Source organism: Anoplopoma fimbria, chromosome 17, assembly GCF_027596085.1.
Source record: "Anoplopoma fimbria isolate UVic2021 breed Golden Eagle Sablefish chromosome 17, Afim_UVic_2022, whole genome shotgun sequence".
Lineage (NCBI taxonomy): Eukaryota > Metazoa > Chordata > Actinopteri > Perciformes > Anoplopomatidae > Anoplopoma > Anoplopoma fimbria.
The window spans coordinates 30,302,568-30,329,311 of NC_072465.1; the positions used below are offsets into that span (position 1 = coordinate 30,302,568).

Here is a 26,744-nt window from a genome sequence, read left to right on the forward strand (position 1 = left end):
ACAATTTTAAGGGTACATAACCAGATATTGCCGGGGAATGTGACTATAGGGAATTTCAAAGATATTTGGTGGGTCTGTGGTAATAAGGCATACATATTTCTACCATATGGGTGGACAGGATGCTGTTATATGGCACTGTTGAAACTTCCATATGAGGTTCTTACTATCCAGAAGGGAGTAGGGCCAGATGGGGTCCAATCCGATGTCGCTTCAAGTAGTAGGAAGAAACGTGAGTTGGCACAGTTCCACAATTTGGAATCTTACCATTGGAGAATAAGTATAGGAGAGAAGTGGGGTATAGGATTATTTCCATGGTATGGGGTGACATTCTTGGCAGATCACATCGACAACATTACCTACACCTTGCAGGGCTTTGCGAACGAAACCATAAGAGGTTTTGAATATTTGTCAAACACTCAGAGAAGCCACAGACTGACGTTGCTAAAACATGACATGGCTCTTGACTATATTTTGGCCAAACAAGGGGGCCTTTGTATGACTTTGAACTTAACAGGGTCGGCTTGCTATACGTTGATTCCTGATAGTTCTGATAATATGACTAGTGTCATAGAGGCATTGAAGCTCATAAGAGATGCGTTTGGCCCGTCAGAAGACGCGGGATGGTCTGCAAATGCTTGGTTGCAGGATAAATTGGGGCCACTAGGAGCAGTGTTAGTTCAGGTTTTGGTAGCGCTCGTTCTGTCGTTGTGTGTGATGTTTTGTTTTTGTACGCTGTTGTTGACCTTTGCAAAGGCTATGATAATTAGATGGGTTGGAGTTGGCTGCCCGGCGATCAAACTCTGATGCCATTATTACACGAAGCTGACACGGACGTGGATGAGGATGACGCGATAAAGATCGAATTGGTGGAGGAATATCCATTTTGAATATCTCATATGATTATAATCCTATTATTTACCTCTGTTATTGCTTGCGTAGTTTGTAGTGTTGATTTTGTTTTGCTCTTTCGAGACTTTGTTTAGTCTCGAAGGGGGGGTATGGAAACAAATGAACAATATGATTAATGGACAATATGATTTATAATTTCACACATTTTTACTTATAGAAGTGTTCTTATTCTGTGTTTGATGTTTTAATTTGTATCTGTTCTGTATGCAAAAGATACTGGTTTTCTTTTCTTTCATTCTAGAACATATTGGGGAAGACCACTGTGAGGGTGGTGGATTGTCAGGGACTCCGATGGGCTGAATGGATTCAGACACTTCAAACATGAAAATACGAATGGTCTGAAGGACTCTGAACGTGGACTGGCGATACAACATCCAGATTCAAGACGTCATCGACACTACACCTGAGTCAAGGCTGCTGAGAAACTGCAGCGTTATACAGTCTTATGTCTTCTCTTAGATGTTACATTAGTATTATTAAAAATGAATTTTCTTCTTTGTGTATTAAATGCTTGGGAAATGATGGTTTTTAAATATAATAGGACCTCGGATGTTTTCTTTTTCTCGATGTTAGGGACAGTGGGGTAGGCAGGAAAAGGTCCATAGAAAGGTGCGATGGGTCGACCAGCCTGACTTTGGACATTGTTTTGTTTTGATTTACTGAGAGTTCCATATGTATTTGCTTAAGTCATTTCCTTACACTAATTGCTAAAATTTCAGTGTTATGGAGTACTGCGTATGGTCGCCTTGGCAGAGGGACCGTGAGAAAATTTTCCTGTCTACATTGTTTAATGGATATTTCAAGAAAGATTAGCTGCCTGACAGGTTTTTCACTCTCACTTTTATACTCCGTATAGTTGCTTTAATGTTAAAAAGGACGGGTTGTTAAGTTTGTCATGATTATACACATGTATGTCTCTTCTTTTATTTTTTCGAGACTTTGTATAAGTCTCGAAGGGGGGAATATGTGGTATATTTTCAGGTCTTACACAATACAGTGAAGGCCCCATGTCTCTTTGTTTTAGATAAGAAGTAGATGTGCAGGACACCAGGGCCCCATACATGATCTGGACTTCAGCCCAAATGTGAATAACATGTACCCCATATAAGGTGGAGTGAGAGCACAAAAGTTTAGGATTCTCACATTCGACTCGAGACCTCCGGGCGCTCTAGACGTCCGTCATGACATGTGTTGCTTGTTTGTAATAAACCTCATTATACCAGCAAGAACAGTGTCCGCGGAGCATCCTTCCTCATCACTTCAACAGCACTGTCGCATGAAAGATACGACAACAGATTTAATAAGACAATGCCTCACACTTTCACAAAACATCTAACACAAACAAAGTCTCAATGTCAGTAATCAAGTGAGGAGCTTTTATGGTGAAATCTATAACTTACATGTTTCACTTTATTCACACCCTTAAGATTTGATCTATAGTATTTATTGAAATGTATTAGTAAACTCAATATATTATACATTTTAAATTCTGTTGCTGCTGCGACATAAACAAAAACACAATCAGATGATTATGAAGTAGAGTCCAGATGAATGTCGGTTTGGTTGTTTGAATGTTTGAAACTGATTCACTTCACTCTCATCGGCCTCCTGTTGGACATGAGGACATTCTCTGGCTGGCTGCTTATTCTCACTCTACAGAGCAGATACCTTCTCATGTGTCTCCTGAAGGTCTGGTCTCTCAGTCCGTAGACGATGGGACTGACGAAGCGTGGCAGGATCTGGACGATGACGTGGCAGGCAAAGCGAATGTCCCGGTACCGGTCGGGCAACACGTAGAGCAGACCTTGTTCGAACATGGGTTTGACGTAGGTCAGCATGCACAACAGCAGCTGGAAACCGTGCAGGAGGATGGTGTTTCTGGCTTTCTTTGTGTCTGCAGTGGCTTCCTGGGCAGCAAACAGAATCCTGAAGTAAGTGTAGAGGAGTGTGAGCCACACCAGGACCAGACAGACGATGTGCGACGCGTCCCTCTTCTTCAGGCTGTACGAGCTCCTGAACACAAAGTCTCTGGAACACAAGACCTCAGAGTGGAAGAAGTGCAGCGGCTCTGTGGCCAAGAGGATGAAGAGATCCGGCAGGATGGAGAACGCGCTCGCCGTCCAGATGAGGCCAATCAGGATCCAGGTGTTCCTCACCGTACAGAAGTGTCCGTGACGCAGCGGGAGGCAGATGGCCACGTAGCACTCGACCGCCATGCCGGCCAGGTTGAGCGGGGTGTTGAGGGTGGCGAGGATGGCGAGGATGAGCAGGACGAGGCAGACGGGGACGCTGACGGTGTGGAGGGCGTAGCTGATGATGTGGAGGAGCGTGGACAGGATCAGCTGCATCATGTCATTGATCACCAGGTGGATGAAGAGAATGTACCGAGGGTTCGTGTTGAACATCTGGAGGAAGAGAGAGAGAGGAGTGTCTCGGACCATTTAGTTCATCATAACTCATTTATCATCTCATATTTAGCTATCATCATTTCCTTTTCTCTTTTGCTCAGCAAGAGACCAAAACAGGAAACATTTCACCACAGGACATAGACTCACAGTTCATAGTTCCTACCAATAATTATAGACCAAATAAATGAGCAATAAGTGAAAGCTGCCTTGGCTCTCAGAGGTGAAGGTGTTCTCTAAATAAATATCGAGCAAAAATAACACAGATTTAAAAGAACTGATTGAGACTGAATGACGCATACAAATAAGCAGCATAAGAACATTAGAAGCAGGGACTCAAATCCGATGAAGTGTGTTCTGTTTGTTTTTTTGGTGCTTTTGCATTCATCTCTTGTATGATTTGTCGTGTGTTTAGTCTTGTGTGTCTGTATGTTTGTGTTGTACTGCTGTCTTGTCTCTCTTGAGAACGAGACCCTGGGGTGAACTTGCATTATGCTCGTCTACCAGCACCAGACTCCCTTTAGAAAACCTCTCATTTTACAGCAGCAGGGTCTGACAGTCTGACGATGACCAGCTTTAAGAATAACTTTATAGAAACAGACAATCTTCTCTCTGATGGTCTCGTTTACTGATGGAGGTCTTATAGAGGATCAGGACTAAACTGAGTCTGATTCAGGACCAGATAAAAGTCCCTCACTGTAACTGTAATGGCGCATCATTTTCTACAAAACCTTTGTTTAAGCTGTGACAACAATGTAGATGAAATTCTTAAACCTGAGAGGAATCAAACAGGAAGAGAAAGGCGGATGAATTCCTCTACTGCTGATTCCTAGTTTACACATAAATACTGTAAAACCAGTGGTGGCTGTCAGACCTGGTGCTTCCTGAAGGTGTGGACCAGAGTGCTGTTGATGTAGTTGATGGAGATGCAGAGGGCCGTAACGATCAAATTGTTGGTCACAGCGGAGGTGAAGTTGTCCCGCTGATTCACAGTCCATGTTGACGTGTCGTTGACGGATGAAAGATTCATGTTTAAAATCAGCAAATCCTCGTCTGAAACAAGCACACATCATTTTATAGATTATGGTGAAAGCCCAAAATAAGGGAAACACTGAAATCAAATATGAGGCACTGATCCATGGAAGAGATCTTTCTCCTCTGAATATTAATATTTCTTTAAAACACACTTTGCACTTTTGGCTCCGTTCCAAACCAGTCTACTTATTCTGAAACTATTTCAGAGCAGATGGTTCAGCTGGACATTACATTACAGTACATTACAGTCATGTAGCAGACGCTTTTCTCCAAAGCGACTTACAGTCAGTAGTATGTTACATATCATTCACCCATTCACACACTGATGACAGGCTACCATCAAGGTGCCACCATCAGACTCTAACTAACATTCATCATCCAGTCCACACCGATGGCCTTCAGGAGCAACTTGGGGTTAAGTGTCTTGCCCAAGGACACATCGACTGCCGAAGCCGGGTATCGAACCACCGACCCTCTGATTGGAGAACTACCTTGCTCTCCACTACGCCACAGCCGCCCTCTGGACTCGGTGTTTGCTTTGTCTGAGGTGAAAGTTGAGCATCGAGGAACCACTACAGCTGTCGACGCCACCCGGCCAACGTTCCCTCATACTAGTGAATATGACAGAAAATACCAGGGTTGGAAATTCACTTCTTCTGTCCAGCTGTCACTTTCTTGTTTTTACTGGCTCATTCTCTGGTACAAATCAGGATATAAATATAACTCTTTAGGAAGATACTAACATCCTCTCTCATACACATGTACAAAGGGTGCAAAATTAACTTTTTCCCACATGCAAATGGATTTGAATGTTCACATTTTACCAGCCACTCAATAGATTATCATTATTTTTTGGCTGGTGAGTGAAGCAAATCTATTAAACCACTTGCTGATTTGAGCTGCATTTGGCTGATTTCTATCCCTGGAAAATACACTTCTAAATCACAGAACACAATATATAATAATATTACGTGTACAATACAATAATCATATACAGAATGATAGAGTAATTTATAGTCTAAACAGAATCAATGAGATGCAATAAAAGCAGAGAACCGGACTGAACTCACCCAGCTGGATGTCTCACAGAACCAGACTGCTGGTGTTGATGCAAGAAGTTTATATATGTTGGTGGAACATGTGGGGTCATACTGGTCTATAGGGTCATACTGGTCTGTGTGTGTGTGTGTGTGTGTGTGTGTGTGTGTGTGTGTGTGTGTGTGTGTGTGTGTGTGTGTGTGTGTGTGTGTGTGTGTGTGTGTGTGTGTGTGTGTGTGTGTGTGTGTGTGTGTGTGTGTGTGTGTGTGTGTGTGTGTGTGTGTATGTGTGTGTGTGTGTGTGTGTGTGTTAATGCTGCATGCTTCGGTTATCAAACAAATGGTTTTGCAATTTGTGAAATAAGATCATTTTATTTTTATTTCTTTATATATATACATATATATTTATAAACAGTTCCAGACTTCATAAGTGCACCAGAATGAGATAAGATTGAGGTCACTTTAATCATAATTGTGCCTGAAGTATCGGGCTGTAGCCAGGATGTGGTTAGCCTAGCTTAGCATAAAGACAGGAAACAGACGGATGAACAAACAGTCACTGTATGTATTTTTGTTTGAGTATGGATTAAACAAACTAAACATAATCAGTTAATCTGTGATCTTCAGAGCTGCTGGTGAGCAGATTAATAGATTTAATTGCTTTAACCCTGCTATAGATGCTATAACGACTGTATGGACAGGAACAGCTCACAGGTTGCTATTGGCAACCACATCTTGGCCTTTGATTCCATCATTGGCAACCAACTTTTAACATTTAAATAACAGGGACAGCAAACAGCAAAACATGCAAACAGTGAAATTCATCAGTGTGGTGAGGGTCAGGTTTTTTTCGCAACCAGTGAACAGGAAGTGACCATATATGGACTGAGGAGGAGTGACGTAGAGACGCCGTATACGTCTCTGGTGTGGACCTGTCAATCAGTGTGTAGCCCCGCCCTAAAGCATCCCCTGCTTTATGGTCTGTTTGACTCTAAATGGAGCATCATTTACTAAATGAACATCATGCTGTATTGAAGAAGACTTGAAACTAGAGATTGAGACCATAAACTCATGTTTACAATGTTTACTGAGGGAATAAATCAAGAGAGAAGTAGAGTCATTTTCTCATAGACTTCTATACAACCAGAGGAGTCGCCCCCTGGTGGACAGGAGAGAGAATGCAGCTTTAACACAGGAAGCACTGACTTAATTCGGCACAACCGGAGATTGGACACCTGCTGTGTAAAGAGGACATATTCAATATTTAAATAATATTTCAAATATTGGGTTTTTTTCTTCTCTTTATTTATGTTTCTTGTCTCTGCACCAATTCACACAAGCTGATTCCTTGTATGTGAAAACATACCTTGTAATAAACTGAATTCTGATTTAGTTTTTGGGCATTTGCTGAAACAAATCTGAGGACCAAAACTGAAAAAGGTGTTGATTCTGGTTCATTTTATTGTAACATTGCTGGCAGGCATTTTAAACTAGCGTATCCCAAAATACCTTTCATTAAGTTTCTTACTGTTCGCTAATCAATCGTGAAGGAGCAGAATGAAATCCAGCTCACACTTTAAGGCCCAAACAAAAGGCTGTTAACAGGTAAAAAACTCCAGCAGATGGATTCCATCTGTCTCAGTTCTTCAACAGAAAGGGTTCATGTTTCACAGACGTAGAGTGAGGACAGAAGTAATAGCAGAGAATTAAGCAGTGATTATTTGCACATGAGTAAACATGAATGGTAGATTTCACCCGTCCACTTCCACAAAACCTCCTCAGGTTTTCACAAGTTTAGGAAATGGTTTATCAGAAGGAGGCATTTACTGTTTTTCAAGGTTTCTTTCTTTATTTTTTGCAATTTAAAGTTGATCCTTTGCTGTTTGAGGTTAAATGTTCTGACTTTGCGTCTGATGTTGCTGTATTTAATCAGAACTCTTTTAACATAGAAATGAGAGTTTAATTAGGACTGATAATACAAAAACAGAGAAGCCTGAACTGGATTGTGGAGGAGATGATGACTTTAACTGATGGATTTGATAAAAAGAAACATATTCACAAATCTGACCCACCGGTCACCTCAACAGGAAATAACTGGCATGTGGTGAGACCTCACTGTAAGTTTGAAGTGGAAAAAGAATGAAGGTATAATAGACAGAAAGGATTACTTAAAACAGGGGTGGTAGTCACATTATACAAGGTTTCAAGGATTTATTATTACCATTTTATAATACAGGGTTGCACAATGAACAGACAATGAACTGATGTTCAAAACATTTTAATTACAACACAATGTAAACAATAAATTAGACCATACTTTATAAAGGTAGCACATAAGAAAGAAAGAAAAAGGAAAAATAAATTATATTCATGAGGAATTAAATAATTGTATTCCTTTGTTCATCCAGGATCAGACAACAGACTTAAAAAATAATTAGCAACAAGTTACTAAAAAATGACCGGTATAAAAGACAAGAATCAAAGTTACAGTGCAGTGTAAGAAATGATTGAATACAAATCTTCAGCCTTGATTTAAAAGAAGTGAGAGTTGCAGCTGACCTGCAGTTTTCTGGAAGTTTGCTCCAGATATATGGAGCATAAAAACTCCACGCTTGTTAAGTTATGACTCTGGTGACAGAAAGCAGACTGGAACCAGACCACCTGAGAGGTCTGGATGTATCCATGTGGTCCTAGTGAGGAGTGGAGCAGCAGCTGCAGCTTAATGACCTATTGACTATTCTTCTGGAGATAAATACATGGCCAACAGACAATAAGATTCAGTGTATTATGCTGCATTAAGAATTGTCTTCAATTCAGGTTTCTGCACTTATCACTGCAGTTTGTATGAGAAGTTTGTTTTTCTTTATGCAGCTGCAGAATGGAACACTGGTACATGTTACTGTATAAGGCCATATTACAAAACTGCCTCTTTTTCAATGTTCTCTACTGACACATCGACACGGCTGACCTCAACATATTACTAGACCTACTGGAAAACTGAGTGGGACTTTCTGGCGTATTACTAAATTGTTTTTTTGGTCCAGATTTTATTGCTAAACGAGCATTACAGAAAGCTCCATGTCATTTATTCATGTTGGAGCTAAATAGGAGAGAAGCTGCTCTGTTGTATCATGATCCCGACGGCAACAGGGACGTGTTATGTGCCTACCAGGAAACCAGAGATGGAAAATAAATCCAACACACCTTCGCTCCACTCTGGAGAAAAAGGTGAACATCTCTTCAAAGCATCAGGGACTCTGTATAACTGAGGGAACGAAGCACAGTGAGACTGGTGTGCAACATCTTCAGTATCATGCATTCCAATGCAACAACACTAACTAAAGCTCATCAAATGTCTTTTCAATTCATAAATCAAACTTTTACAAACATATTGTATTGTATTGTTATGACCACCCTGTTTCCATTTCACTGTATAAAATGACTTCTCTGTGCTGGGCCACTTTACCTTTGTATTTATTTGAAGTAGAGTTTTTAATATAGTAATCTGTGTATCAGCTCTGGTGAAATCATAAGAGGAAGCCAGATAGAGAGTTCAAATGTGTACTGCTGCTGTTTTTCAACTGCCACTGCTTGTTAGTTGGTAGTACATTATACTTCTCTCACTGTTGCTGTTCTTCTTTGAATGGTTCCCAGATCAACTTTTAGATTGGGCCCTTTTTAGTTTTTTGTAGTATGGACATCAGTTTTGGTTGAGTTTTTCATTGGACTGTTGTAGATAATGCCTAATAAATGTCTAATGTCTAAACATAAAACTTGCTATAGCTGAATAATAATATTATAAAAAATCTTGTTCTGTACATGAAAAGAGTAGATTAAGAAAACTATTTTATTATATCAATTCGCAAATAAAATAATTATGTGATGAGTATGTTATTACATTCCATAAATTCAAAATGACTATCTGTCATATTAAATTAATTTAATATGTTTTCCTTTGATATGAAGCCATGTGCCATGAACAACTCAAAATCAGGACTTCATGGCCTCTTTAGAGTTTTTCGTGGGTGAGCGTTGGCAGTAGTTGTACAGAGCAGAGATCTTCTCAGGTGCTTCCTGAATGTCTTGTCTCGTAGCCCATAAACAACTGGGCTAATGAGTCGAGGCAGAACCTGAACAAACATGGAAATAGTGAAGCGAATGTCCAGAACCCCTTTTGGGAACAAATATGTCAGGCCGTCTAGCATGAGATGAAAAACATAGGTGAGCATACACAGCAGCAGCTGGAAGCCGTGGAGGAGGACGGTGTTCCTGGCTTTTTTGGCATCTGCAGCTGCTGCCTGCGCCGTAAACAGGATCCTGAAGTACGTATAGAAAAGAGAGAGCCACACCAATACCAAACACACTGTGTTGGACACGTCTCTCTTCTCCATCAGATCGGGGTTTCTGAAAACGTTTTCTCTAAGACAAAAAACTCTGGAACGAAAGAATTCCAAGGATTCTGTTGCAAGAGCAACAAATAAATCTGGTAAGATTGAGAGTGTACTTATCAGCCATATCAGGCCGATTACAACGTATGTTTTCCTCACCGAACAGATCTGGCTGTGGCGGAGAGGGAAGCATACTGCGATGTAGCACTCCACTGCCATGACGGCTAGTGTCAAAGGATTGTTTAGATTGGCAAATATAGCGATCATTAGCAGAACGACACATAAGGAGACGTTAACGGTGAACACGATGTAACTTAGGACCTGAATGAGGGTGAACAGGGTCAGCAGGATGATGTCATTGATCACCAGGTGGATGTACAGGATGTAGCGAGGGTTCATATTGAAAACCTGCAACGAAGGACACGAGTGATTAGGAAATAGCACCATGATTCCATTAGAATATTTATGAAAGCAAACACATGCACAATGGATTCTTAGAAACGAGACTCAGACCTGGTGTTTTGTGAACGTGTGCACCAGGGTACCGTTGACAAAGTTGATGGAGATGCAGAGAACCACAGTAATCACATTTTTGACTATAGCTGAGTTTAAAGTGTCCCGATAGACAGCTGTTGTGAAATTCCTGCCGGCATTTGAAAGGTTCATGAGTGGACAGATGGGGTTCTCCGGACGACCTGATCCATTAGAACAGCATAGAGTAATAGAATCTTATTGATCAGCAGGTCAAGTTCTTCGCCAAAAAGCAACTTGAAAGAAGCATTTCTCACAAATACTAAGCTTTACAATGTAAAGTTTAAAAAATACTATCATATTTGTACTCATATAGGCTATAAACATTAAAACGTTTTGACAAAACACAGGTGTAAATGTGTCACATCTGAATTTCCTACAAGACGAGTCAAAAAGTCAGTTTAAACAAACCATAAACCTTTTTTTCTTTTATCATTATTGATATGCAAAAAGTAGTAGTTTATCAAATTAAGAATTTTGACTCGTCATAGCAGGAAAACACACGTGATAAATAAAACAAATGCCGTCTCTATTGCATTAAGTGCCCCAGTGAAATATCAGCACCCTGAAACAAGGTTTTTAGTAACATCTCTTATAACATGTAAAAATTATCTTTACATTTGCTGTTATTGTTAGAGCACAAAAACAGAAACAGCTGACTGCTGGACGATTGTAAAAAAAAAATCAACAAATATAAATAAAAACAAAAAAACTAATAATTCCCATTTGATAACATGAAGGCAGCGAGATTCAAACCACGTTACTGTGAAAAAACATTATTGTTATTTTCAATATTGTTATTGTTTAATTTTGGTAAAGAACATCTTTCTTAAAAACGACTGTATAGAATGAGAGACACACACAAAATAGTGTTAAAATAAAACAAGATATTGTCTCTTAACACAGAGAAGAACACAGAGAGAACATGGACCCACCTTAGTAATAGTCACATATGGCAAACATACACACATTAAAACAGAGGTGTTTTGAAATATATAGTAGATAAATGCAAATGTCATGGGATCAAGAACAGCCATGGGGTGTTTGTCACTCCTCCAATGAATCGCCACCTTATCGTGGTGGAGGGGTTTGTGTGCCCCAGTGATCCTGAGAGCTGTGTTGTCGGGGGCAATAGCTCCTGGTAGGGTCTCCCAAGGCAAAGTGGTCTCGGGGGAGGGGTCAGACTAAGAGCGATTCACAAAACCTCAATGAATCGGACGATGCAAGGTAGTGGCACCTCGCCCGGAAAAGGGAAACCGGGGCACCCTCCTGGAGCCAGACCTGGTAGGGGAGCTCGCCGGCGAGCGTCTGGTGGCCGGGCCTTGGCACATGGGGCCCGGCCGGGCCCAGCCCGAAAAAGCTACATCGTGCCGCCACCCTGTGGGCCCACCACCCGCAGGGATAGGCATTGGGGTCGGGTGCAATGTGAGCTGGGCGGCAGGCTGGGGTGGGAACCTGGGCGTGCTGACCCCCGGCATCACAGACTAGCTCTAGGGACGTGGAATGTCACCTCTCTGGCGGGGAAGGAACCAGAGCTGGTGCGGGAGGTGGAACGCTACCAACTAGATATAGTTGGGCTCACCTCCACGCATAGCACTGGTTCTGGAACCAAACTCCTGGAGAGGGGCTGGACTTTTTCCTTTTCCGGAGTTGCCCAGGGTGAGAGGCGCCGGGCGGGTGTGGGGATACTCACAAACCCCCGGCTGAGCGCCGCTGTTCTGGAGTTCTCCCCGGAGAACGAGAGGGTCGCCTCTCTGCGACTGGGAATCGCAGGAGGAAAGTCTCTGACTGTTGTTTGTGCCTATGCACCAAACGGCAGTTCGGAGTACGCGGCCTTCTTGGAGTCCTTGGGTGGTGTTCTGGAAAGGGCGCCGACTGGGGACTCCATAGTTCTTCTGGGAGACTTCAACGCTCACGTGGGTAACAATGGAGAAACCTGGAGGGGTGTGATTGGGAGGAACGGCCTGCCCGATCTGAACCCGAGTGGTGCTTTGTTGTTGGACTTCTGTGCTAGTCATGGACTGTCCATAACAAACACCATGTTTGAGCATAGGGAGGTTCATAAGTGTACTTGGTACCAGGACACCCTAGGCCAAAGGTCTATGATCGACTTTGTAGTTGTGTCATCAGACCTGCGGCCATATGTCTTGGACACTCGGGTGAAGAGAGGAGCAGAGCTGTCAACTGATCACCACCTGGTGGTGAGTTGGATCAGGTGGCGGGGGAGGCTGCCGGACAGACCCGGTAAACCCAAACGTGTAGTGAGGGTGAACTGGGAACGTCTGGCTGAGGATCCTGTCCGCAAGGTCTTCAACTCCCACCTCCGGAATAATTTCTCGTGCATCCCGGGGGAAGGCTGGGGACATGGAATCCAAGTGGGCCATGTTCAAATCCTCCATTATGGAAGCTGCTGCTAGGAGTTGTGGTCGGAAGGCGATCGGTGCCTGTCGTGGCGGCAATCCAAGAACCCGCTGGTGGACACAGATGATACCCAGTTATATCTATCAATTAAGCCAGACGAAACTAACCAGTTCTCTAAACTTCAAGCATGTCTTACGGACATAAAAACCTGGATGACCTGTAACTTTTTAATGTTAAACTCTTCACCCTTCGAAATCAATTATCTAACGATATAGTTTCTCTAGATGGCATTGCTCTGGCATCCAGCACTACCGTTAAGAACCTTGGAGTTATCTTTGACCAGGATCTGTCTTTTAACTCTTATATAAAACAGATCTCAAGGACAGCCTTTTTTCATTTACGTAACATTGCGAAAATCAGGCAAATCCTGTCTCAAAGCGATGCAGAAAAACTAGTTCATGCATTTGTTACCTCTAGACTAGATTACTGTAACTCCTTATTATCAGGCTGTTCTAATAGGTCTCTTAGATCTTTACAGTTGATCCAGAATGCTGCAGCACGTGTTCTAACAAAAACTAAGAAAAGAGATCATATTACTCCAGTATTAGCTTCTCTGCACTGGCTCCCTGTTAAATCAAGAATAGAATTTAAAATTATTTTACTTACCTACAAAGCTCTAACTGGCCAGGCACCGTCTTATCTTAAGGAACTTATAGTTCCATATTACCCAACTAGAGAGCTGCGCTCAATCAATGCAGGGTTACTTGTGGTTCCTAGAGTATATAAAAGTAGGATGGGAGCCAGAGCCTTCAGTTATCAGGCTCCTCTTCTGTGGAACCAGGTTCCAGTTTCAGTCCAGGGGGCAGACACTCACCACTTTCAAGAGCAGGCTTAAGACCTTCCTTTTTTAGGGCTGGTTCAGGTTTATAGTTAGGGCTGGTTCAGGTCTATAGTTAGGGCTGGTTCAGGTTCGCCTTGGTCCAGCCCCTAGATATGCTGCTATATGCCTAGACAGCCGGGGGACTACCTAGGATACGCTGAGCTCCTCTCTCCTCTTCTCTCCCTCCATCTTTATGTATTAATCTCCTATTTGTGCACATTACTGATTTTGCTTCTTCCCCGGAGTTCTTGTGCTTTCTCGCCTCGCAGGTTCCCAGGAATCGGGGTTATATTTGGACTGTCATCGTGCCACCTACTGAGGCCCTGCTGACACCCACTACTACTACCACTATCATTATTAGTCACATTACTATTATTATTGCCTGTACTATTACGCTTATTGACTTGCTTCTACCCTGGAGTCTTTGTGCTTTCTCGCTTCGCAGGCTTCTATAAATCGTGGCTGTACCTGGACCGTGGTCGTGCATCCTGCTACGGCCCTGCTGACACCGATGCTACCACCATTATTATTACTAGTCACATTACTATTACTATTACCTGTACCATTAAGCATTTCAGCTTTACTTCCACCCTGAAGCCCTTTTGCTTTCTCGCTCTGCAGGTTTCCATGAATCGTTGTGGTACCTGGACCGTAGTCGTGCCTCCTGCTGTGAGCCGACTGACACCCACTGCTACTTCCATTATTATTATTAATCACATTACTATCCCTATTTTCATAACTATAATTCTACTGTAATAATTGCTGCTGTTATTATAAGTAGTCTTATTATATGAATCATTTATGTCATATACATTGAATGTGTTGTATCTCTGTTATGCTGTTCATTCTGGTCACATGACATCTATTGCATTCTGTCCATCCTGGAGAAGGATCCCTCCTCTGTCGTTCTCCCAGAGGTTTCTTCCTTTTTTCTCCCTGTTAAAGGGGTTTTTAGGGGAGTTTTTCCTGTGCCGATATCAGGGAAGGACAGAGGATGTGAGGGTCTAAGGACAGAGGATGTGAGGGTCTAAGGACAGAGGATGTGAGGGTGTAAGGACAGAGGATGTGAGGGTCTAAGGACAGAGGATGTGAAGGTTTAAGGACAGAGGATGTGAGGGTGTAAGGACAGAGGATGTGAGGGTGTAAGGACAGAGGATGTGAGGGTCTAAGGACAGAGGATGAGGAGGTGAGGGTCTAAGGACAGAGGATGTGAGGGTGTAAGGGTGTAAGGACAGAGGATGTGAGGGTCTAAGGACAGAGGATGTGAGGGTCTAAGGACAGAGGATGTGAGGGAAGGACAGAGGATGTGAGGGTCTAAGGACAGAGGATGTGAGGGTCTAAGGACAGAGGATGTGAGGGTGTGAGGGTGTAAGGACAGAGGAGGTGAGGGTGTAAGGACAGAGGATGTGAGGGAAGGACAGAGGATGTGAGGGTCTAAGGACAGAGGATGTGAGGGTCTAAGGACAGAGGAGGTGAGGGTGTAAGGACAGAGGAGGTGAGGGTGTAAGGACAGAGGAGGTGAGGGTGTAAGGACAGAGGATGTCTCATGTGTACAGATTTAAAGCCCTCTGAGGCAAATTTGTAATTTGTGATTCTGGGCTCTACAACATAAACTGAATTGAATTGAATTGAATTTAAATTATTTTTTTAATTCCCGTATTTACATTTAGAAAATTTGTGAAAAAGTTTGATTTATGTAGAAAAGAGTTTTCAGTTCTTCTGTCTCGGCCTCGCTGTTGTTCAGCAGTAAGATCTCATTAGTCAGTGAAGAAGAGGATCAGAACATTTCCTCATGATTTATGGATGATGATATTGATGATAAATGATCCTCCGGTTAAAGACTGTGAAGCTGTCAGGTTTGGTTTGAGCCACCAGGTGGTTCTCCTCTCCTCTCCTCTCCTCTCCTCTCCTCTCCTCTCTCCTCTCTCCTCTCCTCTCCTCTCCTCTCCTCTCCTCTCCTCTCCTCTCCTCTCTCTCTCTCCTCCTCTCCTCTTCTCTTTGTGTTCATGTGAATCAGGGCTGCACCATTTAGATATATTCATTATATTCAGAGTCATTGCAATACGATTTTCGATATTTATAATTTTCATTATTCTCATTTAAATCTGATAATGTTTGGATTCTGTTTTCTTTAGTCTGTAGAACATGATTTGTAATTTATAATAGTATTTCTACACATTTCATCTTTAACAAATAATACTCTGCTATTTTAAACTGCAGTAGGCGTAATATTTCTATTTGATTGATTGTGCAGCTCTGATGTTTGGTTCATGAGTAGAGATCGTTGGCTCTCCTGTTATCTTGACGTCAGCTCTGCAGAGCCGACTATAAATCACATGATATCAGATTATTGCAGTTCTGTTTCAGTATCGATGTTTGTGTCGGCTGGGTTAGGGTTAGGGTCACAGAGAGCTCTGACCAGCTGATGTTAAAAAAGAAAAATGATCTGATTCATCTTTATCAGATCTTTAGGATATTGGTTGGTTATAATCACAGAGAGTGAGTCTATCCTGATGATAATGCTATCAACAAACATTCCTGTTGTCCACAATTGTTTGTTTATTTCTTTATTCTTTATTTTACCAGATTGTCACACTGAGATTCTCTTTAGGAGGGAGTCCAGCAGAAAGAATATTCACATTTTGTTCCGGTGACTGTTTATGCTGACAGGACGGTTCTACTTTCTTTATTCTTTATTGTAACAAACTCGCATAGAAAATACATGAATCCTATTTGTTACCTCCATACTCATTACCTTTATTGTGACTGTATGAATTCAATAATTAGATTTTTTACAATGAGTGAGAATATCTCACTATGATAGTTAGTTATCTAATTATAGATCATTTTTCCTGTCATTTATACACATTACAACAAATTGACCTTGCAGTTATGAAAGTGGTTAAAAAATAATTAAATATAAATAAATAAAATAAAGAGATCCTAACTATATCAGTAAAACAAACCAAACCAAAACAAAGTCCAATGCTGTGTTCACAGAGAGATCACATACAAAGTCACTGCAGAGGTGTGAATGGAAGCTAGTAGATCTGAAATCGCGGCTGTGGTGTGAATGAGGAAAATGACCAAACGCCAATAACGCAAATACATGAAATTTGCGTTATTCACGTTTTGGAATGTTTCAACTTGAGTGAGAAATTCCTGTGACACTTGTCGTTAAATTAGATCAACATTGAGATTCTCCTCCTGTCATCACTGACGTCCTGACGTTGTTGAATCAGAAAATACAGGACATTAATATTTGATCTGTCTGTGTTCTCCCAGAACTCTATGATACCTCACCAGACTATGAGTATAAATGTATGAGTATGAACCATGTGGCACTAACAATAACCACGCTGACGTATTTATGTCTATATGACGTTATTCTGAGTGATGATGGAGCAGCTAAAATGTTAGCATAGCATAGCAACAATCGATCCAAACTCCATTTAGAAAACAAGCATTTTAAATGTTGTTTTCTTATCGTCTTGCTGACAAATGAACACATGAATTCAGACTTTTTTACAAATCAATATCATTATGTTGTTATTTCAGCATCCTTTTATCCGTTTATTCCAGTTAAGCTGCAGTAAACCAGCCGACGTGTAGCTCGATACTGACAGTGAATGCTCCTCCAGATGACGTTGTGAACCCAGACAAGTCAGCGTTTGGTTTCCATGGATATCTGGTACTTCCACAACATGAACAAAACAGCACAAGTGGTTATTTCAGTCAAAACTATTTATTCGTGTTTAGGGTGAAGGCAGCATAATACATCTAGGACATCTCCTCTCTGCACTGAGGGGCCACTCTCTGCAGTTTGACCCTGCACCTGTTTGTCAGGAGGTACATCTTCAGGTACTTCCTGAACTGTTTGTCTCTGACGCCGTAGATGATCGGGCTCAGGAAGCGGGGCAGGATGTAGACGATCAGGTAGTTTGCGTATCTGATTTCTAGGATTCGTCCAGGGAAGATCAGCCGCAGAACGATCTCCACGCTGGGGGAGATGTAGGAGAGCATGCACATGGCCAGCTGGGCCCCGTGGAGCAGGATGGTGTTCCTGGCCTTCTGGGCCGACACCTTCTCCGTGGAGAGGGCCCGGGCCGCGAACAGGATCCTCAAGTAGGTGAAGACCAGAGTGAGGAACACGCAGGAGAAGTAGATGATGTCGAAGGCTTGTCGTTTCTGCGCCAGGATTGGGTTTTTGAACACGTTCTGCCTCATGCAGAATACCGACTCGTGAAAGAAACTCAGGGACTCGGTCGCCAGCGTCACAAACAGATCGGTGATATCCGGAGCCACGCATATAAACCAGATCAACGCCACCACCATGTAGGTCCTCCTCACGGTGCAGATCTGGGCGTGTCGGAGAGGATCGCAGATGGCGATGTAGCGCTCGATGGCCATGCTGGCCAAGTTGACCGGCGTGTTTCTGGTGGTGAAGACTGCCACCAGGATGAAGAAGCAGCAGAAGGAGACGTTGATCTTGTAGAAGATGTAGCTGAGGACGAACAGCGTGATGGTGACGGTCAGCTGGATGGCGTCATTGATCACCATGTGGATGAAGAGGATGTAGCGAGGGTCTTCATAAAAGGTCTGGAGGAAGATGAAGGAGGTGCAGTGAGAGGCAGTCTGGATATATATGGCATCATTCACTGTCCTCAGAGGGAATTATTAATGTAGTTTATTAATAACGGTTGTGTTTATATGAAGGCAAAGATAGAATCTTCTCTAAAGTATGACGTGTGAATTATTAAAGGGCTGTAACGATGTGTAATCCTTTAAGATGTCATTCATATCATCATTTATACTTTTATAGGTAAAACATCCCAAGAAATTATGGACCAGCTCACCTTTTTTTTCTAAACCTCTGATAAGCGATATTTGGATGGCTTTAATAAAGTTAAATACGATGTTAAAAGGTTAATAAATAATTAGTAATAAAACTGTAAACACTATTTGGATATATGGTTGAACATTTTGTTAATTATGAGTTTCTGGTCCATCTATCTACGTTATTTTTCTAGATGTTTTACAAATTATAATGTATCCAAAAATAAACAGTTAATAAATAGTGCACTATTGTAATTATAATGATATTCATACAGTCTCTTATCAGTAATGATAAAGTACGATAAATGATGTTATTATAACGCTTTACTTCACGTTCACAGTTCTGGCCTCCACACCTTCATTAATTCATCATAACACCTCGAAGGACAATATTTCTCTTATACTAGTAAGTAGGTGTCCATTATCACCCTGACCATAGTATAAAGCATTACTAATAATTAGTACATATTATTATCAATTAATGTTTATAAATAGTAAAATAACAATTAAGTACCCAAAGTTGGATAAACATTAAATTCACCATTTATTAATGCTGGTTTTTAAAAACTGGTTCATATCAATGTATGCTGATAGCTGTGTGTGTGTGTGTGTGTGTGTGTGTGTGTGTGTGTGTGTGTGTGTGTGTGTGTGTGTGTGTGTGTGTGTGTGTGTGTGTGTGTGTGTGTGTGTGTGTGTGTGTGTGTGTACCTGGTGTCTGAAAAAGGTGACCACCAAGCTGCCGTTGATGTAACTGAGGATGAGCCAGACCAGAACCACGATCAGGTTCTTGACAAACGCGCTGGTGAAAGTGTCTCTGATGAGTGTGAACTGATCGAACCAACAGAAACAAACAGAAACAAACAGAAACAATTACATCACACAATAATCATGTTAACATTTAATAAATGTTGTGTCCACTCATACCTCCTCCTCTCTCACCATGTGGGACATTAAGAAGATTTGTTATTAATGTTTTCAAGGTTTATTTTTTGTGAAATTTTAGATGTGACCACATTTATGAAAATCATGGTGAGAAACTCGTGTTGGCTAAAACTGTTTTTCTTTTGATAGAAACTGACGTTTTTTTATAAAGAAGTGCACATTTACACAAAAAAAGTGACCTAAAATCTTTAAATTAGCAATACAGCAGTACAAGTACGTGGATAATTAGTTATATGTTTCCTCTGATGTAAAGATTCATTTCTAACCTGCTGAGTCGTGTTGCCTTCAGGACCCTCTGATGAACTCATCCTTCACTCAGAGCTGAGAAAGTAAAAGAGAGATAATACAGAAAAATACAGAAAAATACAGAATGACACTGTAAATGTACTGAATCATATAAAGATCTGACCACATTTAGGAGCTCAACTTTTTACATTGGCCTTTTCTGTTCACAAACGCATACTTAGAGTTGTGGCCCAAAATACTAATAATTAATAAAAACACTCTCAATTGACTCTAAAATGAGTTGAAATCCTCAAAAGTATTTGGTCTCGACATTCTTTATTTCTCTGCTAAACATACAGGAACTTAGGTTTTCACTCAGCACTTAAAATTTCCATTTAAATGATAAATAAACAGAAATGTCTTTGACTACATTATTGACATATTCTTTGGTATAATAAGATTTCCACAACTCTCTACAGCAGTTTGTCTCAACATCAACATTTAAAAGCATCATCAGCTTTTCTGTTGCCGATACTGTCAAAGTGCTTTGACAGACCAGCCAGCAAGACAGTGCATAAGAAACAAAATGAAATAACAAGTGACAATCAAATAAACAAATAAAATAATAAAATAAATAAAATAATGAAATAAATAAAAACAAGTGATAATGGTAAAATATAGTAAACAAATATAAGATAAAATACCAAGACCAAATGAAAATGAACCAATAAAACGACGACATCACATAAAAGCCAATCTATAAAAATGTGTTTTAAGAAGTGATTTAAAAGAGATTACTGATTCTGAAGCCTTATCTCCTCCGGTAGGTCGTTCCAAAGCCGAGGGGCCCTGATGGCAAAAGCACGGTCGCCTTTGGTTTTCAGTTTCGACTTTGGAACAGCCAGAAGGGCCCCACCTGAGGATCTAAGGCTGCGAGTGGCTCATACGGGGTCAACATTTCTCCTATGTATGTCGGGGCCAGACCCAGACGTGCTTTAAAAGTGATCAGCAAAATCTTAAAATCAATTCTAAAACGAACAGGGAGCCAGTGAAGAGAAGCCAGGATCGGGGTGATGGGATGTCGTCTGTTACAACCAGTAAGAAGCCTCGCTGCTGCGTTCTGAACCAGTTGGAGGCCAGAGAGTGACTTGTGGTTGATGCCAGAGAGGAGGGAGTTACAGTAGTCCAGTCTTGAAAACACAAATGCATGTATGATTTTTTCCAGGTCTGGGGGAGTGAGGGTAGGTTGTATTTTGGAGATGGTTCTGATTTGGAGGAAACAGGACTGGACTACTTTTGTGATGTGGGGTCTGAAAGTGAAGTCGGAATCAAATAGAACTCCTAAGTTCCTTGCCGTGGATTTTATATTTAAAGACAGAGGACCAAGTGCATTTACAATAGGAGTGATGGGGTTTAGGGGACTAAATAAAATGATCTCAGATTTCGAATTATTTAGTTGAATAAAGTTTTGAGCCATCCAACAGTTGATATCCTTAAGACAGTCCATAATAGCAGCTCGGCTTCTTGGGTCGTCGGGTCTCAGTGGAAGGTATATCTGTGTGTCGTCTGCGTAGCAATGAAAGAGACATTATGGCGTTTAATGATCTGACCTAGGGGGAGCATGTATATGGAAAATAAAATTGGACCTAAAATAGAACCTTGCGGAACACCACAGGTAATGTTGGAAGTAGAAGATGAGTCATTACCTATGGTGACCGAGTGGGTTCTGTCAGTGAGGTAAGAATAAAACCAACTAAGCGCAGAGTCCTTGATGCCAACCCAGCTCTTAAGACGGTTGATTAAAATGGCATGGTCTACCGTGTCAAAGGCTGCACTTAGGTCCAAGTAATAATTAGACACTTTGCAGACACTTTGCAGTAAAACTTGTTAACAGAAGTCTGGTGAACGGTGGAGGTCATCGGCCCGTCGGCAGACCAAAGAAATACATTTACAGATAAAAAAAGAGGTTTTCACGACAGTTATTTGAGAAAAACTATGAAAGGGTGGTAATACTGCAGATACATTGACAGTATTTTATTCTAAAATGCATTAATTCAGTTCTACTGCCTCAATGCTGTAAATAATCCCTCTGACAGGAGGCTGCGTTCCATCAGAACCAGAACCTCGATCGACCAGAACTCAAACTGACTCCTACAGGACATCAGACTTTTACACATCGCTGCTCAACTCTGCACTGATAATATACACTATACATAACCATGAAACCATTTTAACCTACTCTTAATTTGTTTGTTTCTTTATTCTGTTGTACATTTCATATTTTCTATTTTTAAAATTAAGTCTTGTACTATTGTACGGTGTTTATTATTATGCACAATCTCCAAACTGAATCCTTTGTATGTTCAAACGTACTTGGCAATAATTCTGATCCTTGTAAAAATTGTATTATTAAATTCTTTACATGCAGAAGAGACCTGAAGCTGCAGACCTGAAGGCAGTTTGGGAATCTGACACTAAAGTTCACTAATGTTATTCTATATTTATGCAAAAAAACTTCTAAACAACATCCTTGTATGATAAAACTTCAGATTCGGATTCCTGTGTGTTAAAAATAAATCATTTTTTTTAATTTTTTTTTATAATTGGATCAGATGTTATAAACCACAACAATTATATTTCCTGCTTCAATTGAATATAATTAAACATGCAGCGTTCTGACTTTGTTGTCTTTTCACCTGCAGCCGGATTTATTTTCATAAACCCAAACATAATGTAAAAACGCAGTGTTAACTATTTATTTATATTTACACAACATGTGCATAAAGGCTTTCATGTTTGTACCAAATAGCATTATTTATCTTTAGTGGTATATTTATTATAAAACTATACTTTTACAAATCTCAGTCTGAGACATTCTTTTTTAGTACAAAAGAATAAATAATTCACAAAATATCACAATGTGACATTAGAAACTGAAGTAAACTGTAAACGTTAACGTAAACACAACACTCACATCACCACCAGTCTAAGAACATCTGCTCAGTTACATTTCAATCATTTCATATTTAAGTTGAGGTTATTTAGAATGTAAATATATATCTACCAACATGCAAACAGTCCGACGGTTCACTGATGACACCTGAATGTCTTCCTCTCCAGCGTCTCCGTCGTCCCTCAGCCGACCTGAGTCCAGGAGAGAACCAGAAGACTCACCGCCTCACTGAGGAGATCTATTAACACCATGACACACACCTCTAATTGATTTCCTCGTCATCGTCGCTGTTTGTCAGACAAGAGAAGAAAAAAAAAACATGACGATGATGATGATGAGGTTTGATAGAACTTTATTCGTCAGGAGAGGAAACAGCAGCTGCAGTTTGAAGTAGAAGGTTTAAACATGATCAAAAACAAATGAACACAATGGCAGATATTAAAACACGATGAAAGTAGAAGGCGTCTGGTGGATTACAGAAAGATCAAAGCATCGTTTGTCATCCTCTGATCTGACTTTTCTTTAATTCACACTCTCATTTATTAGAATAGAAAGTCCATTGTTTGTTCACTGAAATGTGTATATGAACGTGAGGCTGCAATTATTGTTTTCATCATTGATTATTATGTCGATTTTTCTTTTGTTGAATGATCACTTGGCTCAAAAAGAAAACGTGCTGTGTTGCTTAACACATGAGACAAAGAGATGCAGCATATTCTCACATTTCAGAAGCTGGAACAAGATTTTTAGAATGTTTGCTTAAAAATGACTAAAATGATTCAGACTTTGATAAAGTGTTTGTTCATAGAGGAGTTTGATATCCCCGTCACACAGTGCAGTGTTTCCTCTTTAGTTCATTAATGCTCGGCTGAACTTCTCCTCACACGTGGAGACGGACGGATGAAGTGAAGATCACGTTGCTACGGGTTACTAGCGGGCTCAGTTGTTTTTATTATTGTTCTTCTCAAAGTGTGCTGGAGGTGATGTAATGTATCCCCGCTGTGTTTGGAGTGAACTCTGCAACAGACTCCATTTAAAAAAACTAGCTTTTTAAAAAAATATTTGTTATGTCTGTTGACAGTATTATCTGATTTATGGAGTAATACAAACAGATATCCAAACGTCCCTCTGTAAAAACCTTTGACTCTGATATGTTTACAAAATGTAACCATTATTTTGAACCTGGATTTCTATCATTTTTGTAAAGTTCACATTTTTGTACAGATTTAATAAGACAATGCCTCACACTTTCACAAAACATCTAACACAAACAAAGTCTCAATGTCAGTAATCAAGTGAGGAGCTTTTATGGTGAAATCTATAACTTACATGTTTCACTTTATTCACACCCTTAAGATTTGATCTATAGTATTTATTGAAATGTATTAGTAAACTCAATATATTATACATTTTAAATTCTGTTGCTGCTGCGACATAAACAAAAACACAATCAGCTGATTATGAAGTAGAGTCCAGATGAATGTCGGTTTGGTTGTTTGAATGTTTGAAACTGATTCACTTCACTCTCATCGGCCTCCTGTTGGACATGAGGACATTCTCTGGCTGGCTGCTTATTCTCACTCTACAGAGCAGATACCTTCTCATGTGTCTCCTGAAGGTCTGGTCTCTCAGTCCGTAGACGATGGGACTGACGAAGCGTGGCAGGATCTGGACGATGACGTAGCAGGCGAAGCGAATGTCCCGGTACCGGTCGGGCAACACGTAGAGCAGACCTTGTTCGAACATGGGTCTGATGTAGGTCAGCATGCACAGCAGCAGCTGGAAACCGTGCAGGAGGATGGTGTTTCTGGCTTTCTTTGTGTCTGCAGTGGCTTCCTTGGCAGCAAACAGAATCCTGAAGTAAGTGTAGAGGAGTGTGAGCCACACCAGGACCAGACAGACGATGTGCGACGCGTCCCTCTTCTTCAGGCTGTACGAGCTCCTGAACACAAAGTCTCTGGAACACAAGACCTCAGAGTGGAAGAAGTGCAGCGGCTCTGTGGCCAAGAGGATGAAGAGATCCGGCAGGATGGAGAACGCGCTCGCCGTCCAGATGAGGCCGATCAGGATCCAGGTGTTCCTCACCGTACAGAAGTGTCCGTGACGCAGCGGGAGGCAGATGGCCACGTAGCACTCGACCGCCATGCCGGCCAGGTTGAGCGGGGTGTTGAGGGTGGCGAGGATGGCGAGGATGAGCAGGACGAGGCAGACGGGGACGCTGACGGTGTGGAGGGCGTAGCTGATGATGTGGAGGAGCGTGGACAGGATCAGCTGCATCATGTCATTGATCACCAGGTGGATGAAGAGAATGTACCGAGGGTTCGTGTTGAACATCTGGAGGAAGAGAGAGAGAGGAGTGTCTCGGACCATTTAGTTCATCATAACTCATTTATCATCTCATATTTAGCTATCATCATTTCCTTTTCTCTTTTGCTCAGCAAGAGACCAAAACAGGAAACATTTCACCACAGGACATAGACTCACAGTTCATAGTTCCTACCAATAATTATAGACCAAATAAATGAGCAATAAGTGAAAGCTGCCTTGGCTCTCAGAGGTGAAGGTGTTCTCTAAATAAATATCGAGCAAAAATAACACAGATTTAAAAGAACTGATTGAGACTGAATGACGCATACAAATAAGCAGCATAAGAACATTAGAAGCAGGGACTCAAATCCGATGAAGTGTGTTCTGTTTGTTTTTTTGGTGCTTTTGCATTCATCTCTTGTATGATTTGTCGTGTGTTTAGTCTTGTGTGTCTGTATGTTTGTGTTGTACTGCTGTCTTGTCTCTCTTGAGAACGAGACCCTGGGGTGAACTTGCATTATGCTCGTCTACCAGCACCAGACTCCCTTTAGAAAACCTCTCATTTTACAGCAGCAGGGTCTGACAGTCTGACGATGACCAGCTTTAAGAATAACTTTATAGAAACAGACAATCTTCTCTCTGATGGTCTCGTTTACTGATGGAGGTCTTATAGAGGATCAGGACTAAACTGAGTCTGATTCAGGACCAGATAAAAGTCCCTCACTGTAACTGTAATGGCGCATCATTTTCTACAAAACCTTTGTTTAAGCTGTGACAACAATGTAGATGAAATTCTTAAACCTGAGAGGAATCAAACAGGAAGAGAAAGGCGGATGAATTCCTCTACTGCTGATTCCTAGTTTACACATAAATACTGTAAAACCAGTGGTGGCTGTCAGACCTGGTGCTTCCTGAAGGTGTGGACCAGAGTGCTGTTGATGTAGTTGATGGAGATGCAGAGGGCCGTAACGATCAAATTGTTGGTCACAGCGGAGGTGAAGTTGTCCCGCTGATTCACAGTCCATGTTGACGTGTCGTTGACGGATGAAAGATTCATGTTTAAAATCAGCAAATCCTCGTCTGAAACAAGCACACATCATTTTATAGATTATGGTGAAAGCCCAAAATAAGGGAAACACTGAAATCAAATATGAGGCACTGATCCATGGAAGAGATCTTTCTCCTCTGAATATTAATATTTCTTTAAAACACACTTTGCACTTTTGGCTCCGTTCCAAACCAGTCTACTTATTCTGAAACTATTTCAGAGCAGATGGTTCAGCTGGACATTACATCACATGACATTACAGTCATTTAGCAGACGCTTTTATCCAAAGCGACTTACAGTCAGTAGTATGTTACATATCATTCACCCATTCACACACTGATGACAGGCTACCATCAAGGTGCCACCATCAGACTCTAACTAACATTCATCATCCAGTCCACACCGATGGCCTTCAGGAGCAACTTGGGGTTAAGTGTCTTGCCCAAGGACACATGACTGCCGAAGCCGGGTATCGAACCACCGACCCTCTGATTGGAGAACTACCTTGCTCTCCACTACGCCACAGCCGCCCTCTGGACTCGGTGTTTGCTTTGTCTGAGGTGAAAGTTGAGCATCGAGGAACCACTACAGCTGTCGACGCCACCCGGCCAACGTTCCCTCATACTAGTGAATATGACAGAAAATACCAGGGTTGGAAATTCACTTCTTCTGTCCAGCTGTCACTTTCTTGTTTTTACTGGCTCATTCTCTGGTACAAATCAGGATATAAATATAACTCTTTAGGAAGATACTAACATCCTCTCTCATACACATGTACAAAGGGTGCAAAATTAACTTTTTCCCACATGCAAATGGATTTGAATGTTCACATTTTACCAGCCACTCAATAGATTATCATTATTTTTTGGCTGGTGAGTGAAGCAAAT

General features: G+C 41.3%; 4 protein-coding genes across 4 annotated transcripts; all 4 read right to left on the reverse strand.

Annotated features, from left to right (window-relative positions):
• Positions 1–2,495: 2,495 nt before the first annotated feature.
• On the reverse strand, positions 2,496–4,892 carry LOC129105190 (odorant receptor 131-2-like). The gene is made up of 3 exons (XM_054616077.1): positions 4,841–4,892; positions 4,189–4,367; positions 2,496–3,314 (listed from the first exon to the last, which is right to left on the reverse strand). The coding sequence occupies exons 2-3, from the start codon at positions 4,342–4,344 to the stop codon at positions 2,496–2,498; spliced, it is 975 nt and encodes a 324-aa protein (XP_054472052.1). The 5' UTR covers positions 4,345–4,367; positions 4,841–4,892.
• A 4,492-nt stretch (positions 4,893–9,384) lies between these two features.
• LOC129105191 (odorant receptor 131-2-like) lies at positions 9,385–10,440 on the reverse strand. Its single transcript, XM_054616078.1, has 2 exons — positions 10,288–10,440; positions 9,385–10,182 (listed from the first exon to the last, which is right to left on the reverse strand). The coding sequence occupies exons 1-2, from the start codon at positions 10,438–10,440 to the stop codon at positions 9,385–9,387; spliced, it is 951 nt and encodes a 316-aa protein (XP_054472053.1).
• Positions 10,441–17,326: 6,886 nt separating this feature from the next.
• LOC129105192 (odorant receptor 131-2-like) lies at positions 17,327–19,198 on the reverse strand. Its single transcript, XM_054616079.1, has 2 exons — positions 19,091–19,198; positions 17,327–18,145 (listed from the first exon to the last, which is right to left on the reverse strand). Exon 2 carries the CDS (start codon positions 18,104–18,106, stop codon positions 17,327–17,329), a length of 780 nt encoding a protein of 259 aa, XP_054472054.1. The 5' UTR covers positions 18,107–18,145; positions 19,091–19,198.
• Positions 19,199–24,017: 4,819 nt separating this feature from the next.
• Positions 24,018–26,413, reverse strand: LOC129105193 (odorant receptor 131-2-like). The gene is made up of 3 exons (XM_054616080.1): positions 26,362–26,413; positions 25,711–25,889; positions 24,018–24,836 (listed from the first exon to the last, which is right to left on the reverse strand). The coding sequence occupies exons 2-3, from the start codon at positions 25,864–25,866 to the stop codon at positions 24,018–24,020; spliced, it is 975 nt and encodes a 324-aa protein (XP_054472055.1). The 5' UTR covers positions 25,867–25,889; positions 26,362–26,413.
• Between the last annotated feature and the right edge of the window lie 331 nt (positions 26,414–26,744).

Excerpts from the sequence above, each read along its gene's own strand:
- LOC129105190 (XM_054616077.1), bottom strand. The coding sequence starts at position 4,344 with ATGAATCTTTCATCCGTCAACGACACGTCAACATGGACTGTGAATCAG. Across the intron at positions 3,315-4,188 it reads ACACCTTCAGGAAGCACCAG|ATGTTCAACACGAACCCTCG; the intron begins GTCTGACAGCCA and ends CTCTTCCTCCAG.
- LOC129105191 (XM_054616078.1), bottom strand. The coding sequence starts at position 10,440 with ATGAACCTTTCAAATGCCGGCAGGAATTTCACAACAGCTGTCTATCGG. Across the intron at positions 10,183-10,287 it reads ACACGTTCACAAAACACCAG|GTTTTCAATATGAACCCTCG; the intron begins GTCTGAGTCTCG and ends CCTTCGTTGCAG.
- LOC129105192 (XM_054616079.1), bottom strand. The coding sequence starts at position 18,106 with ATGGTGATCAATGACGCCATCCAGCTGACCGTCACCATCACGCTGTTC.
- LOC129105193 (XM_054616080.1), bottom strand. The coding sequence starts at position 25,866 with ATGAATCTTTCATCCGTCAACGACACGTCAACATGGACTGTGAATCAG. Across the intron at positions 24,837-25,710 it reads ACACCTTCAGGAAGCACCAG|ATGTTCAACACGAACCCTCG; the intron begins GTCTGACAGCCA and ends CTCTTCCTCCAG.